This window comes from Grampus griseus (genome assembly GCF_964374135.1).
Source record: "Grampus griseus genome assembly, chromosome: 2".
NCBI classification, from domain to species: Eukaryota; Metazoa; Chordata; class Mammalia; order Artiodactyla; family Delphinidae; genus Grampus; species Grampus griseus.
In genome coordinates, this window is record NC_139018.1 from 21,630,038 (window position 1) to 21,647,254 (window position 17,217).

At 37.9% G+C, this 17,217-nt stretch overlaps 1 protein-coding gene across 1 annotated transcript in view; it reads left to right on the forward strand.

Moving 5' to 3' along the window:
* Window positions 1-6,827: 6,827 nt before the first annotated feature.
* SEL1L (SEL1L adaptor subunit of SYVN1 ubiquitin ligase) overlaps window positions 6,828-17,217 on the forward strand; it is a 56,684-nt gene continuing 46,294 nt past the window's right edge. Inside the window, exons 1-3 of the mRNA XM_082647425.1 lie at window positions 6,828-7,000; window positions 12,188-12,225; window positions 13,085-13,316. Coding sequence (XP_082503551.1) covers window positions 6,931-7,000; window positions 12,188-12,225; window positions 13,085-13,316 — 340 coding nt within the window. The 5' untranslated portion in view covers window positions 6,828-6,930. The remainder of the gene's footprint in view (window positions 7,001-12,187; window positions 12,226-13,084; window positions 13,317-17,217) is intronic.

A 17,217-nucleotide genomic window follows, 5' to 3' on the forward strand; every position in this document is an offset into this window, starting at 1 on the left:
ACACACACACACACACACACACACACACACACACAGCCTCAGGAACTGTTCCAGGTTAAAGGATACTAATGAGACATGACAAACTAGATACACCTCACCATCTTGGATTTTCCTTTGTTAAAAAAGACATCATTGGGGGCTTCCCTGGTGGTGCAGTGGTTGAGAGGCCGCCTGCCAAGGCAGGGGACACGGGTTCGTGCCCCGGTCCGGGAAGATCCCACATGCCGCAGAGTGGCTGGGCCCGTGAGCTACGGCCGCTGAGCCTGCGCGTCCGGAGCCTGTGCTCCGCAATGGGAGAGGCCACAACAGTGAGAGGCACACGTACCGCAAAAAAAAAAAAAAGACACATCATTGTGACAAATTGGGGCAACCCAAATAACGTCAGTAGATTAGATAACAGTATTTGAATCAGTGCTAAATTCCTAACTTTGGTAACAGTTCTGTGATTATGTTAGAGAATTCTTTGTTTTCAGAAAATACACACTAACATATTTAGGGATAAAGAGGCATCATGTCTGCAATTTATTCTCAGTTGTTTTCATTACATACATGTGTGCCTGTGTATACACACATTTTTCATGCATATATGGATATATATTTATTAATGTATATTTTAATATATATAACTCATATTTCTTTTTTGTCAATGCACCCCTTTGAGTTGGATTTATATGAAGTCAATCCGGTATAGGTGGGAGCCTATTCAAGTATAGGAAATGATGAAAAACCCTATTTTACTTCCAAGGGATTTTCATTTACAATATTATTTGAATATTTTAAAAATCCTTACTTGAAGATCCTTCTCTTGATAATGGCTATTTTGCACTTATCTATCTCAATTCCTAACCAGTGTATAAACTTCCTCTGAATCAAACTTTTGAGTACAATTGTTTTAATTGGTTACTTTAGCATTATGTCCAAACAATTAATAAAGACGTTTGTGTAATTAATTGGGTCATTCTGGTGCAGCAGAGGGGAAATCTCCAGGCCATTACTCAAGCCACACTTCAAGATAGCCAGTCTCAGAATATTAAAAAATCGCATTCTGATTACCGTTTAATATTGACCCCAAATCCCTAAACCTTCTGGCCCCAATCTCTTCTCTGACATCCCCTGCTTCTCCTCACCTGCTATGCCTTCCTTCACCCTCTTCTGCAGCCACAGGCCTCCCTTCTGTTCTTAGACCCTAACAGGTAAGGTTTTCCCTTGGAACCTTCATTTGGTTCCTGCTGTTTATTCCCGGAAGACTCTTCACTCTCACATCTTCATGATTCACTTCCTCATCAATTTAAGTCTTTGTTCAAATGTGTGCATTACAGGGAAGCCTTTCCTGACTTCCCTACTTTAAATTTAAATGGTCCCAACCCTCCCATTAGTATCCTTATTCTCTTCCCTGGCTTTATGTTTTTTCTCTAGAGCACTTATGAGCTTCTAATAGATCATAATTTACTTATTTATTGTATTCTTTTTTCTCCCCCTGGCTAGAATGTAAACTCCATGACTTTTGTGTGTTTTGTGGATTGCTAAATCCCAAGCAACAAGAGCCTCACAGGAGGTGCTGAGAAAGGTAAACAAAGAGCAGCCCGTGACATCCAGCAGCTGGCCTGGCATCCACACCCAGGCCATGTTATTCTCCTGCTGGACATAAACAATGTCACAGAATACCAACCACAGACAGGTTACTCTGAGACCAAGGTAAAATGAGACAAAGCAAGGCCGTTTCATAATTTTACCTAAGCACAGACAAAAACAAGTTCCCTGGACCACCCACAAAATACAACACTTCCTCTCTTGGCCAAAATGAGCAATGGCTACTTCTTCACCAATGACAGTTTTATCCTCCTTCTAGTCTCCTCTCCCTTAAGACAAGATTTATTGATTGATTTCTACGAAATCATAGAAATCAGGGGTATTTCTAATAGCATCCAATCCAGAGCAAAACTGGCTTTCCTGGATCCTCCCACAAATAACACAACCAAAGCCCAAGTCCTATAACAGGTTCTATTTAAAGCCCCCTTCCTGAAACACCCTAGAGTGTGTGTGTTCTTCCTCATTGCCATAAGTACTAAACCTAATGTGTTCAACTACTGGTGTATTCCTGGTGGTCTTTGGCTGGAAGACATTGACTGTGCCCCCAAAATATGTGTTGAATCAATGAAGGAAGAAAGGAAGGATTATCCTGTGAATATAATGTCCCTAATCCAACATTCACAAATGAAACACACTGCCATCTACGCAGGAGTTAAGTATTCTGAATCTAATGGGAGCTCCCAGCAGTTTATCTCCATTTTCTAAGATTCACTTAATCAAATTCTTATTGAAATTTAGTTTTAATCCAGTCTTTCTCCAGAACTGGTAGTTAAATCTATGAAAAAGTCAGGTCAAAAGATGCCTGTCCATCTATTCAGGGCATAAAGGTATCCTGGCTTTTCCTTTATCTGGTGGGAGTCAACACTGCTCAGAAAGAATACACATCTCCAAAGTAAATGTCACTTCAGGATGACACTTGGTAAATAGAGCCTTACACTCATACACACGACCCCATCCATTCTATTACCGCAAACTTAGGTAGTATACCAAATACACTTCTCCGTAATCTGGGATCCACATCCTGACTTTTACAAGACTTAATTATAACCATAGGAAGTGACTGGAATATTCAAAGCTTGTTTATTTTGATTACTAAATTATCTACCTGTCATATACAATCCTGGAATTCTAGGTATACGATAAGATATAAAAACATTGTCTGTTTACTCAAGGAGCGTGGAATGTACACAAAGAGATGCCAGGTTCTATCTCACAATATGGTGCAAGGTTTTATATTTTCATTTATCCATGAAAAAGAAACATAAAACTAATGACTTTAATTCACCTCATCTACCTCAAAGAAAGTACTGTACATTCTTCTCCAATCCCTGCGGGGAAAATATCCTGCTCCCTGTCTCGCCCTTATCCTGCCCTGGCAGATATGTTCATGCAAGTGCTGGCAGCCTTCACACATTGCCAACTCAAATAGATCTCTAAGAATAGCACAGGCAAGGATACTCAACTAGAGTTGGTGACAATCACTCCATTCTTGGGAAAAGGCTCTGAGGGTTATCTCACCATCCTTAAACGAAGAACAAGCTGGATTCACGTCCTCAACACTTTCAGGAGGTTCTCAATATTTGCTGATTGTTTGATTCATTTCAATGGAATAAGGTCACATCAATGTCAACTGCATAAAAAGGCACTTATTATCTACCTCTATTTGGTCCTATGCTGTGTTGTAATGCAGAGCAAACAGGTTTTCTGCAACTCGGAAATCTGTGACAATGACCTAGAACACTGATATGAACAAGTAGAACAGAGTACAGACAGCTGAGCAAACAGTTAAAAAAAAGTCTATGAATTAAATAATACTAACATTTTGTACAAATTGAATGAGTACACAACTTTAACTGGGAATGTTGGCAGGAAGCCTTGAGGAGTGTATGCTCAGACTGGATAAGGCCATGGAGAATTCACAACCTTTTCACTAATTAATCAAAATGCAATGTAGTAGGCTGACAAAATAAACCTGGCTTTCCCACGCCATATTCTAGATCTGCTCTGGAGACTTGGAATTTCCCCCAGGGAGTCAAGGTCTCAGAACATGTCAATTACTCATTGCTGGCTAAAGACAATAGCTTTAGCAGCTCTAAATCTTTTTCAAATTAAGGGAATAAAGCTAACTTTATTAGTCTTAATAAAAATTAATTTTTAATTTGCTTTGCTCCTTTGCTTCAAACAAAGAATCAATAAGAAATAATGTTTGTAGTCTGTCGTTCAGAGTGAAGTAAGTCAGAAAGAGAAAAACAAATACCATATGCTAACACACATATATGGAATCTAAAAAAAAAAGTGGTTCTGAAGAACCTAGGGGCAGGACAGGAATAAAGATGCAGATGTAGAGAATGGACTTGAGGACACCGGGAGGGGGAAGGGCAACCTGGGACGAAGTGAGAGAGTGGCATTGACATATGTACACTACCAAATGTAAAATAGATAGCTAGTGGGAAGCAGCCGCATAGCACAGGGAGATCAGCTCAGTGCTTTATGACCACCTAGAGGGGTGGGATAGGGAGGGTGGGAGGGAGACGCAAGAGGGAGGGGACATGGGGATATATGTATACATATAGCTGATTCGCTTTGTTATACAGCAGAAACTAACACAACAATGTAAAGCAATTATACTTTAGTAAAGATGTTAAAAAAAAAAAAAGAATTACATGCGGATATGATTAAACCTAGGCCCCAGACCCAGAAAAAGAGGGCTGGGAGTCTGTATTTTAACAAGCATTCCTGTAATGTTTATAACAGGACCAATTTTGGAAATACTGATTTTTTGTCAACAATAAAATAAAACTTGTCAATTGAAATGTGGGGGAAAAAAAAAAGAAAGAATATTTGTAGACGATTCTATAATGAAGAAAGCACTTTTTCCTCCCTGTATATCTCGAACTTCACAACAGACCTCGTGTCCTGGGGAAGAGGGTATTATTAACATACCCATTTTTCAGATGAGGTAAGAGGAGTGAAGTAAATTTCCTGTATAATAGGGGTGCAAGTGCTCCTTAATATTTCCTCTAAGATAAAAGTATGGTAGATTTTTTTAAGATTAAACTATGGTCGACAGCATGTGCTTTGAAAATAGTTTAAAAACACTTTATTGGTAAGGTGTATTCATTAATCAACAAATAATTATCTAGTGCTAGTAGGTGACAAGTCCAATGCTATATTCCTATACATTGAATTGCATAGTTGTCTTTGGCCTCAGCAAGCTACCACCCACTTAAAAGGCAAGTTTGTGACTGTTCTGTAGACACTTAGAGAAATGAGGATTAATGAGGACTGGCCTGGACAGAGAAGACTCAGCCAAGATGACATGGAAGTGAAGTTGGGAAGATGCCAGGGTTGTGGCTAAGAAGAAGAAGAAGCAAGGGCAGTGGGGAGAGGGTAGGGGAGCCCATGAGAAGGCAAGAGAGTGTGAATGTGGAAACTGGGAAAGTAGTAAAAGAGAAGCTGAAAATTTGTCATTGCAGCACCTAGCACAGGGCTTTGAATATAAGAAGCACTCAGTAAAGAAAAAGATGAAAAAAGAAATTGGGTCTCAACCAAACAGTGAAACTTCCTCAATCTTATCAGTCAGATAATCACTGTTTCTCTTATGGAGGGCAGAAGTTTCTTCCCCAATACTTCCCACAAGAAAGTAGAACTGTCAGTTTTAAGGCAGCCATTAAAAATTTTTGAAAAAGAAGATGAAAGCAGTGTTTAAGGAAAATTCATCTGGCCATAGTATGCAGTTTAGTTTACAGTGAAGAGAGAATGGTGTTGGTGAGTATGGCTAGAACTCAGGTGCATCAAGAAGGTAAGGGAAAATGAGGGTCAGTAAGGAAGTTTTCAGTGAGAAAGAGAAAAATGGTCACATGCTATACTAGATTTTACTCTATGATTTAAAATGAGAGGAACTCTGAGGAAGCATTGTTAATGACAAAAATAGAGATGAGTGTGGTAGTAGTAGAAAAGAGAACTCTTTCATGGGACAATATTTTTCCTTCATCCTCTCCAATGTGAATGTTGACAATAGTTTTTTATCCTCTTCCTGGAAAAGAGGACTCTTCCGCAAAGAAGATGGAACACAGATGGTATGAAGATATGTGGCCAGTGTGGACTTTGCCAAAATCCTGAACTCAGAATGTCTAGGTTGTAGACCTAAGAGCTGACTGTGGGTGAATACTAGGGAAAGCAGAATGACAATTTGATGAAAGGGTAGGAACACTAAGCCACTGCTCTGCTACCTAGTTGGAGCATGCCTGGAGTTAGTACTTAATACACAAGACTATTTCCACTTCTACAATGCAATCTGTCACCTTTATCTCCAAATACACCATTTGACTCTTGAACCTAGTCAATGTAAGACCTAGGTAGTCAATGAAGAAGAAAACAATGTAACTTACAAAAGGAGAGGGATGAGGACAAATGTTTGGAAGGGTTTTGTGAAGACTGTTTACCCCTTTTTCCAGATTATTATTATCTGGTGGATGTCGTAAAAATGAATACTAGCATTGACATAGTCTGTACTGGGTGGGGTTTATTTCCTCTTGTTTTGTAGGGGAAAGGGGGACCAGTAGTGAGTTCCATCCTGGTTTCCGTATATATGGTACTGTTTCGTTTACGTTAAAAAAAAGTACCTCGAATTCAGTCTAGCTGTTGTATTTTTCCTCAGTGCTGATACCACTATGTCCAATTCAAATTTTCTAAACAAAACAAAGAGGAAGAGCTTAACATATTACAAACTCTTAACCTTATAATGTGTGTTTCTTGATATTTATTTGGCTCAAAAAAAAAAAACAACCTGTGAGTTCACGGCCTGGAGTTGGTGTCTAGCCCAGGTGTTAGCTAAGTTCTCTTAACTTCTACAACCACCTGCACTTTTAAATATTGCCCCATGATGGACTACGTTTCCCAAGAGCACACACAGAGAGAGGCCCTTGAAGTCCATTGTGGGAATTGTAGTCCTGGGTAACTTTTCGTCCAACCCTGGACTCATGCTCTGATTCCGGGATGATTAAACACAGGAGCTACCAATTAGCTGGGGCCATGTCGGTGAGGCCGTGGTCCAACCGGGAAAGCCGGTGTGAGAATCTCGCGTAATGATTGGCCAAGTCTTGACCCTAGGGGCGGGGCAATAAGGTGGGCGGGAAGGCCGCGGCGATTGGGCGAGGAGCGTACGACGGCGGGCGGGGATTGGCTGAATGCTAGGGCAGGGAGGCCTGGGAAGGGGCGGAGGAAGGAAACCAGAGCAGGAAGAGCAGCAGCGAGGCGGCGGCGGTGGCGGCGGCTGAGTTGGTGGTGGCAGAGGAGAAAGCGACAGCTCCAGCGGGTGGTAGCGGCCCTGAGAGCAGGATGCGGGTCTGGGTTGGGCTGACGTTCCTGCTCTGTGCGGTGCTGCTGGGCTCGGCCTCCGCCTCCTCGGGTCAGTATCCGCCCCCTCGGACTGGAGGCCAGGAGCCACCGCCCCCCCGGCCTCCATCCCGGGGCAGGGCCGGGGGGGCTCCAGCTCACACCTCGCAGTAGCCTGTCACTCGCTGTCATTTCTTGGGCTTCGGTTGGCCTGGGTCAGAGCGGGTGTTTAGGGGAGCTTGAGAGGGGAGGAAAAGAAGGGGCGGTCCCCCTGCTCACACCTCTCCTCACTTCACAAACTTTACACGACTCCTCCCGAAGGAGTAGTGACTCCATGAGAATGAATCCTGACAGCTGGCTTAGACCCACAGTGACACAGGAGCCCTTCCGGAGCTTCCACGACTCTCATGTAGATTATGTGCTGTATCGGTTTTGAAACTTTGGCTTTGGGATTTGTAAGTTAAGTAATTGGTACACCTGGGGTTGTCTGGGCAGAGCCAGGTCCATCAAAACCAGGATGTTGACAGTGGTTTGGTGGGTTTGCTTAGCACCTGAGATTGCCCTCTTTGTTTAAAAAATGAAGACTTTTCATGTAAATGTGCCTACTCCGTACCCCTTTTAAAGAAATATTCTTAAGAAAGTATTTTTTACTGTGTCACAGTGTTTCTGAGCCGCCCCATGTTTGCTGACAGTAATTTTATGATTTTTGAAAAAAAATCTTTGTTCTTATAAATGTAAACTGGACAGCATCTAGATTTAACTTTTTACATAGATAGAGAAACTCATATGCTTTTGATTTGATTTTCCAGTTAGCTGATTTATACCCTGGCTCTGAAAATTATCATTTCTTTTTTAATAGTTTAATCCACCTACATCTGAAAACGTCTATTTTGAGAGTGTTGGTAAAGAAGCATTTAGTGTTTCTGAGTATTGGTTAAAAAAACAATCAGTACAATAAAGCTTTTGAATTTTAATCAGTTTCAGTTAACAAAACAGCAGTTCTGTGGCTTTAAATTTTTTTTGGAACAAGGCAGGGTATAAATGTCAACTCTTTTTTTTTTTTTCCCCAACAGAAAATTTCCCAGATGGTTATCTGAATCCTCAAATTATCCGTCCTAGTTGTAAGTCAATGCTGTAATGTCATTCCGCTTCTAAAATAAGAGGTCTAAACCTAAAATTCTATCCATAGTGTGGTTTAAGATACCATTTCAAAAGCAACAAGCATATGCCAGTTACTTTACTGCCAACATCATGCTCTGAGGTCCGCCCCCCGCCTTCTAGTGTTGATTTGTGTTCCTGACCAAATCTTTAAAACTCTGTGTAACTCCTGAAGCCACTGCTAGCAGTTATTTGATCAAAGGAAGTATGAAATCAGTACTGTAGAGTACCTGATGGACCATGAACCACCTGCATCAGAATTCCTCTTAAGGGTTTGTTAAAAATGCAGTTTTAGGTCTGGAACAGGTTGGGGTATCTGTAGTTCAAAAAGCTCCACAAGTGATTCTTCACCCTAAAGTGTAAGAACTACTAATTAAAGAACATGGTGCATATCCCTCTGAATTCAATTTGCAGAACTTAAAGAAAATTAAAGCATGTAAACATTTTCCTGCATCTTCCTTTGACTAGATTGCACATATCTAAAGCATCATGTCAGTGGAGATGATGCTTGAAGAAGTTTTTTAGTCAACAGTTGGGATTCTCCATATATTATAATAGAAGACTGTTAATACTGAAGTGTTAAATCTTTGGGTTGTGTTGATGTACTCAAAGGACTATGTTCACAAAACATCTGTTCTGATTTCCATCATAGTTAAACTGCCAAAACGTTTCTCTGGGAGAGGCAAAAATCTTACTCAGCCAGAACTAAAACTATATAGATGTGCATGCTGATCAGTAATAAAGGCACTGCTGTTCTCACGTGAAGTGCAAATATCATAAAACGCTTGTGAGATAAAGTTTTATAAGTTGAGTACATGGATTTTCAGTTGACTTTTTTATTCATTAAATTGCTTATTTATACAGGATATCGGCCTCATTTTTATTTTAAAGATTTACTCCTATTTAAAAATCAAGTTTTGGGTCATAATTTTGTGTTGACATAATGTTTGAGTGTTGGTGGTTACCCAGAGCAAGTTGCATTTATTGCCAGGTAGAATTTGATCAGCCAACAAAGGGAATCTTGATCCTATCATTGTTACTAGCTGTTATCTAATATCTTGTCTTAAAGGCATGTAAAAGTATAATACTTTTATTAGAAATGTTTTCTTTTCCTTGTGAATAGATAAATTTAAAGGAGGAGATTTAAAAGATACTACTCTCATTTTCTCAAGATAATAATGAAAAATGCTTTAACTTTTCTCACATGTTTTCTTGTTTTTGACAGGAAGTGTCTTACTGGTTAAAATGGTTTACTTTTTTTCTTTATGCCAAATAATATTACAGAGTCTTGTCAGTTAGGTCCATTGCTAGGTATCTCAGGTAACAGTTATATTAATTAACACCATGTATTTAAAGAGTAGATTTCAGATTGCAGAATATGTTTCATTTCACTGTTCTTTTGTTCCTTAAAACTTTGTTGAGAGTCAACAAGGCAGATGATATTATTCCCTTTTGACACTTGAGGAAGAGGAGGCTGAGCAAACTTGCTATATTGAACCGTGTGTGCAACGTTAACATGTAATGAAGCCAGGTTTTGAGCCTGGCTCTCCAGGCCTTGGATTTGGAGTAATTGGGAATCAGCAGTATCCTAGGATCTGCACAGATTCAATGGCAAAGCCAAAGACAGGATATCTGGTCTCTTTTCACTAAACTTGTAAGACTTTCTGTGTTTGAAGATATATCAGTCTGTTTAATTTACATGCCAAGTTGGAAAATGAATTTGTAATGACCACTTTTCCCTGAAAGAGTATCCCTGGTGTTTTCCCGTTTTGTTAGCTGATATAATAAAAATGAAAATTGGTCTTTTTCAAAGGAAGGGGTATGATTACCAAAGTAATGTAAACCATGGTATTTTGGATATGATACTCTTGAGAGAAATCCATAGCTCTTCATTGACTCCTTTTGCATTTTTCTTGTTGCTTGATGTATGTGTTCTGATAAAAGCATTACTATATTCTTTTTATTTATGTGTAACTTCAGTATTTTTAATCCTTACCTGACTGCCTGTCGTAAGTCTCTAGCTTATAAGAAACTTCTTTAAAGTGTTATGTGAATGGACATATTAGTTTCAAAGAGAAAATACCTTTGCTTTAAGATTACCATCTGGAGTATGCTTTCCCAGTTTAGTAAATGAGAAGGAAAGCTCTTATTTACCAGTAACCTGAGTATATATTCCTAGTTCGTGGAGAGAAAAGAAAGAGAAGCATGATGCCATTCATACAGAGTAACCCCGATGTCACAAGTTCCCATGTCTCTGGGAGTTCAGAAACACATTTTGCTACTCTAATGCCTAACAGCTTGTAGTGTCTCAAATGTACATGTCTTAAAATTTATTTATAGGCATCTATATTATTTACTTATTAGCTACATATGTGAACTATTGTGACAAGGTACTCAGTTGAGTGATTAGTGATTTGAGTTCCAACTAATCTAAAGTTTCAGTATTTGGGGATATACCCTATACATTTCACATTTAATGTCTGCTCTTGATTTATTAACTAGCTAATGTTTATGACTAATTAAATACATTCACACATACAACTTTGTTATTAGAGATGAATTTTTTTTCCTTTATCCAAAGATCTGCTGAGAATGGACTTTGAACCATATGTTAGAACTTGGGCTTTGGGTAATACTTGTGAAGAAGTGAGCATGAAGGATGATTGTTCATTAATTGACATCACTACCTAAACGTTATGGGCACTGTGGGACTAATACATGCTATACCCTTCTCCTCCCCACCCACCAGAAATAAAATATTTGGAAGGTAATCTAAAAGTAGTGAGTGTGAAAATAGCTATAATTTAAGTTTTCTTTGAATTTACAGCACTTTATATATGGCACAACCTCACCTGTAGACTGATTTTTCTCAGATATTCAAAAGAAACAAATACTGTGAAATAGAGTTGGGTATTTGGTACATAATGAGTTGATTATACTTCTTAAAGTTGGCTCAGTACTTTGGTAACACAAACTCCAAAACATGTTTTTGTTGTATTTTGGAGTTACAAGTTACCAATCATATTTAGGATCTAACCATATGAAGTAAAGATAAATGGCAACCATAACGCCAAATTTTCTAGTAAAAAAATCACATGGTCTTATAGCATTTTGTCTGCTGGTTAATTTCTCACATAATTTACGGAGCTGGCAGTACTGAAGCTTACACCTGGATAAAATCAGGTAATTTTAATAGTAAGAAGGAAACTTAGAGATCATCTGACAATTGTTTTTTTAACTGGCTTGGAATACAAAGATCAAATATTTGTGAATGGCCGTTGGGTTGTTGAATGTGTTTATATAAGAGCAGGAAAAAGAATAGCAAGCAGCCAGAATAGAAGTAGCAGAGAAATGCAGAAAGAATAATAGAAGGAAACTTAATGTAATTGGACAAAACCAAAACAGCCAATATGAATTTGGAAGAAAGATGTAAATAGTGGCTGGATTTATTATTTATTTGATATAAGCTATTGATTTCTTAATAAATAGATCTCTTGTGAGTAAATACATGATAGTGTGATGCTACTTTTTAATGCATATCTGGTTATGTCTTCAGTAAAGTCGAACACAAATTCTAACTATCTTTGGCCACTCTGCTGTCAGATAATAATAATTCTTAATGTCCATCTTTAGTAGTCTTAGTGAACAATAAAATGCTAGTTATCACTAAAATAAGCTAGAGTAACTCCAGATTCTGAGCTGAGGAGAAGAATGGGTAGAATCCCGAACCGCAAAATCAGGGCTCTATTTTTATAAATTTAGCAACTCATTCTCAGTAGTGGACTAACTATAACAAAAGAACTGGATGGCATCTGAAGAAATGTCTGGTTTTGGTGGTGGTGGTCTTGGTCTTCCTACCTGTGTACCAGATGAAGCTAATGTCTTTCCTGAATAAAGAGAAAAAAAATACCACCCCCAACGCCCTTTTCTCCTTTCACTTAATCTTTTCTGAACAGTTGTTGAATACAACCAATTTTTAGATAATTATAGATTTATTTATCCAGTGTCTTATTATTTGTTGTGTTATCAAATGCTTTCATTTAACATACCTGCAATTTCCAAACAAGAAAAATGACTAAATTGTCTTAAAATTTCTTTACAGATGAAGAAGGCAACCAGGATGAAACCTTAGATTCCAAGGTGTGTACTCAAATTTACATTGACCAGTATTTGATGCGCAATTTAAAAGCACGAATGATGTATCTTCAAAAAGATGTGAAATCTGCATCTTCTGAGCAACAGAACTATATTTTTTTAAAAAAGGGAAAGAAAGATAGCTACTGCCAATATTAGTTCTTCTGGGAGGAAAAAATCACTGACCTATAGGAGAGAGAATAATATTTCTAAGAGTGTTGGTTACTAGATTTAATTCCAACTTAAATGTGCTGTGTGTGTGTGTGTGTGTGTGTGTGTGTGTGTGTGTGTGTGTGTGTGTTGAAGAGCCTGAAGGCAGTTACATTTTTTACTGCCTAATGAGAGATTGATTTTATTCTTTCTTTTTTTAGTTTTTTAATTTGAAGATTTAACCTCTGCCATTTGTTTACACTTATCAATTAAAAAAAATCTGTTAATGCACTTACTTGGTTGATTGAATGAATAAGGCTGATTATTACATCTTCAAAGAGACCGATCAGTTATGATCCCTGATCTCTAGATTGGAAGGAATGTAGGTAAGAAACAGGAGGTTATAGTACAGGGCTGTCATACAGGGAAGTATAAGATATATTGGGAGCAAGTAGGGGGAGACCCTAACCTAGACTTGGGGAATTTAAGGAAAGCTTCTTGTGGGGAGGTAACATCTAAGTTGAAATCCGAAGAGTCAGTTTTAGGCAGGTGATGAAGGCATGTGATGGACACATGCCAAAGTGTATAGAGGCGAATGAGTATGACACATTCAAGGAACTGAAGGAGGTGTATCTGGATTAGTGAAAGAAATGGTCAAATTAGGTTGGAGGGAGTCTTGTTAGTAGTGGAAACTAAAAATACTTTATATTGTCAGACTTCTTTGCCGTCAGATGAGTCGGTAGAGGACCATAGCCCAGCAGGCAGAGTAGTCGCTGGTCAGATATTCCTTGATTCAGAAGAATCAGAATTGGAATCACCTATTCAAGAAGAGGAAGATGGCCTCAGAAGCCAAGAAGGGGAAACTGTCACAGAAGAAATCAGCTTTCTAGAATCTGCAAATCCAGAAAACAAGGACTATGAAGAGCCAATGAAAGTACGGAAACCAGGTAGTCTGGACATTTTGTTTACTTTTGCCTTATTTAGGAAGGAGGCAACTGAAATTTTAAAGCTAGTATAGAAGGTGCAGTAGTCCTATTTTACTGATATTCACCACATATAATGTATAGCGTATAATTTTACAGGATAAGTTACAGAAGCTGAATTTGATGGTCACAATTGCATTTGTATTATATTAGTATTCGAACATTTCTTTTTGGACTCCAGTATGTAACAGTCTGTCAGTGGTACAGAAAATAGAAACTCAGACAGGAAGTGTTGTCTAACTTGCTGCTTTGGTTATTTTCAGAACTGTGTTAGGATTTTTACTACAATAATCTTTTCAGTCATCCTAGGTAATTTGATTTAGTTGTTTATCCTAAAGTTACATAAAAACTTTAATCCTCTTCTAACTTTTGCTTTCTTGACACTCTAATTTTTAAACTTACAGCTTGATCTTTCTCACAGTAGAGTGTGCTAAATACCTATTCTTTTAAAAATTAGTTATTAATGTGTCCACTCTGCCCTGTCCCACCACCCATCTGTCATTTGGTTTATTATTTCAAAGATCGCTGCCATATCTGCTTATTCTGTTATTAGCCAATCTCGAGAATTGATCCACGTTTTACCTTTTAAAAATATAATTTTTATTACAAATATTTTATACAAAAAAAAGAGAAACCATTTTTTTCTTTGATTAAAAGTATCTTAATCCCATCAAGTAGAAATAACAGCTGTCAACATAGTGGAGAATACTCTTTCAGGCTTTTTTCTAGATGTATGGTTTCAAGAAGACTAAACTGGTTCAAAATGTATATACTATTTTACAGCCTGCGTTTTGCACTTAACAGTTTGTCTTGAACATTTTCCCATATTATTTAATATTCTTTTACAATTTAATGGTTAATGGCTATAAAAAATTTTACATGTAAATATACCATAATATTTTTTTTTGCTGGGAGACCATTTTAAGTATACCTTTGTACACATCTATGAAAATTTCCTTAGAGTTAGTTCTTAAAAGTAAAGTATAAAATTTGAAAAGACATTTGAGTCATATTGCTAAACTGTTCTGCAGAAAAGTAAGTCTGTTCCTTTTCCTGTACCTCAGCCAAGTGTATATTACCATTTTTAATTTTTGCCAAATATTTATTTTCATTCCTTTCTTTTTTGTTAGGGAGACTTCCAAACAAGTACAAAAGTAGAGGGTGTAATGACCCCCATGTACGCACCGTCACCCAGCTTCAACAGCCATCAACACTCTTGTTCTTGTTTCATCTTTGCCACTCCATATCCATTTACTCTTTTTTTCCCCTAGATTATTAAGAAATTCCACATTGTTTTACCTGCGTACATATCTCTAAAAGTAAGAATTTTTTTTCAACAAAATGAAAAATACAATAGTATTATAACACCCACGAAATTAGCTATTATTCCTTTATCACCCAGTACCCAGATTCCGTTTAGTTTTCCCACTTGTTTCAAATGTCTTTTTGGAATTGGTTTCTGTCAGTCGGTGTCCACACTAAGATGTTAGGTTTCTCTTAACCTGTAACAATTTTCCCTTCCTTGTTTTTAAGTGTCATTTTATGTGTTAAAGAAAGAATATCCTTTGTGCCATAGGATTTCCCTCATTCTAGATCTAGCTGGTCATATGCTAGTAATGTAATTGAACTTGTTCCACTATCTGCTGTCTAGTCTATGAACTGGAAGTTGGCTCCGAAGGCCTGGGTAGATTTAGTTCTATTTTTTAATCGATAATATTTATAGTTAGTGTTGTATGCTTCCCATTGCATTACCTGGGAGTTACATAGTATCTGATTGTCCCACTCCTAGTGATTGGTCAGCAAGGTTGGGTGGTGTCAGCCTGACCCAGCCATTCAAAAGTTCCTCATTGACCTTTCACCCAGAGCTTTTGGGAACCATTTCGTTTGTTGTCTGGATGCATTATTTCATTAGGAGTTTCAAAATAATGACTTGTTAACTTATCATTCCTCCTGCATTTGTTATCAGGAGTTCTTTTCTAAAGAACTTTCCCTCATCAACTATTTGGTTACCCAGAAATATAATCCACACAGCAAGATAAATGCTTGATTCTTTCCCTTGAAATATTTTCAGATAATGATTTGGTGCCCTAACGACCTCCAAAAGAGACCAGTGAATATGTTTTCTGTTCGTTTTGCTTTGCTTTTGAGCATCATTACAAATCCATGGGTTTTATACAGCTAGGCTTTACTCTTTTGCAATCATGCTTTTTTATTGCTCACATTATTGCATTTTTGGCTCTTGAGAGTCCCTTTAAGTTCATTCCTTTGTCCTTTTGACTAATCGTAGGTAACTTTTAAACTTCTTCCTTTTTAAGCGGGACAAGATGTCCCAAATTCATCTTATACTTTTCCTTACCCCAAAATGAATCTCAGCCATTTCTCCAGGGAATCCATATTCCTTTTAGTGGGAAATTGTATTTATTTTAGATACTGTAATCTAGACACCAAGGATATGCATTGCAACTGAATTGTCATTACTAATAGGCCTTTTTGGTGGGTAAGGTTAGGAAATATAACATTGATATTGATTATTCTAGTTCAAATTAAATATTACAAGTGAGATAACACAGAGGGTCAGAGTGACAAACTCACAAGAATCAGAGATCCTACCCACTATCAAACTTGACTAATATTTTCAAAGATATAATTATCACAAGACACAAGTCACAGATCTGTGGCTGCCAGAGCTGCTTCCAGGTCCTGTCTTAACCTCAGTTAAGGTGCGCTCTGGCTTACTTTAACATATGTTTTTAATATATGAGGCCTTTTGAGTGATTGATATGGAGTGTCACTTCCACAAAAGGGAGCTATTTCGGTTATGAAACATCTCCAGTTTATTCCCTGATAACTGCATGGCTTGTGTGGTATTTTCTAGGAAGTCACGCCTGATAAATACTTACATCCTAGGTTTATGTACAGTGAACAGTCTGGACAAACCAGGTCCAACCTGGTAAAGCAGTGCACAAGTAAGGACTCTCCTGGTGGTAAATACCTTGAGTGCATTTGCCAGAAGGCCTCTTGTTTAGCATGTCTCAGATGATTTGATCACGTCACCTCTCTGTCTCTCTGTTTCTTGGGCAGTAAAAAGAGAGAGTGGATTTCAAGTCTGCTGTTAGTCCTTTCCACCCATCAGGATTTTTGCTTCTTTCTTTTATGTTTGGGTCTCCTTGCCCTGATGCTGAAAATCATGGTACCTAACAACATTGTTATATTACTTTAATCAAACAAATAAAGTATATATCATTTCAAAATAACAATGGCAACCTTACCACTAACCACCGAATGCAGTTTAAGGTTTCTTTGTGGTTCTTTTTGTTCTTAGTATTTATTTTACTAGTGATTTGTATCAATAATATGATGTGTTTTAAAATCATTTCAGTAATGTTCTGTGTGGTCATACCAACAACTTTATAAACATTCAGATTCACTTGTTTTAGTTTTTCAATAATTGCTTTTTTTTTTCATTCAAACTTGTTTTTAATGTATTATTAATACACGAAAAGGCTTATGTACATACATATAAGTTGCATATGCATGACTTTTTGTGTACTCCCAGCTACATTAGACCTGGGTTATATGACAGTTACTTCTAGACTTGCTTCCTTTGTCAGCCTCTTACCCATGTCTCTGCATATTGATCTTCCTAAAACCCAAATTTGATCCTATAACTCCCCTATTTACAACCCCCATTATTTTCCATTTGCCTATGAGATGAAGTGCTTGCCTCTTAGCAAGATTCACAAAGCCTCTGGGTGCATGTGGCCGCCATCTTCTGTGACTTCATCTCCCAAAGCTTCCCCCCATTTGCCCTTTTCCAGCGATGCTAAACCCATCACCCTTCTTCAGAGGCATATACAAGTTCACC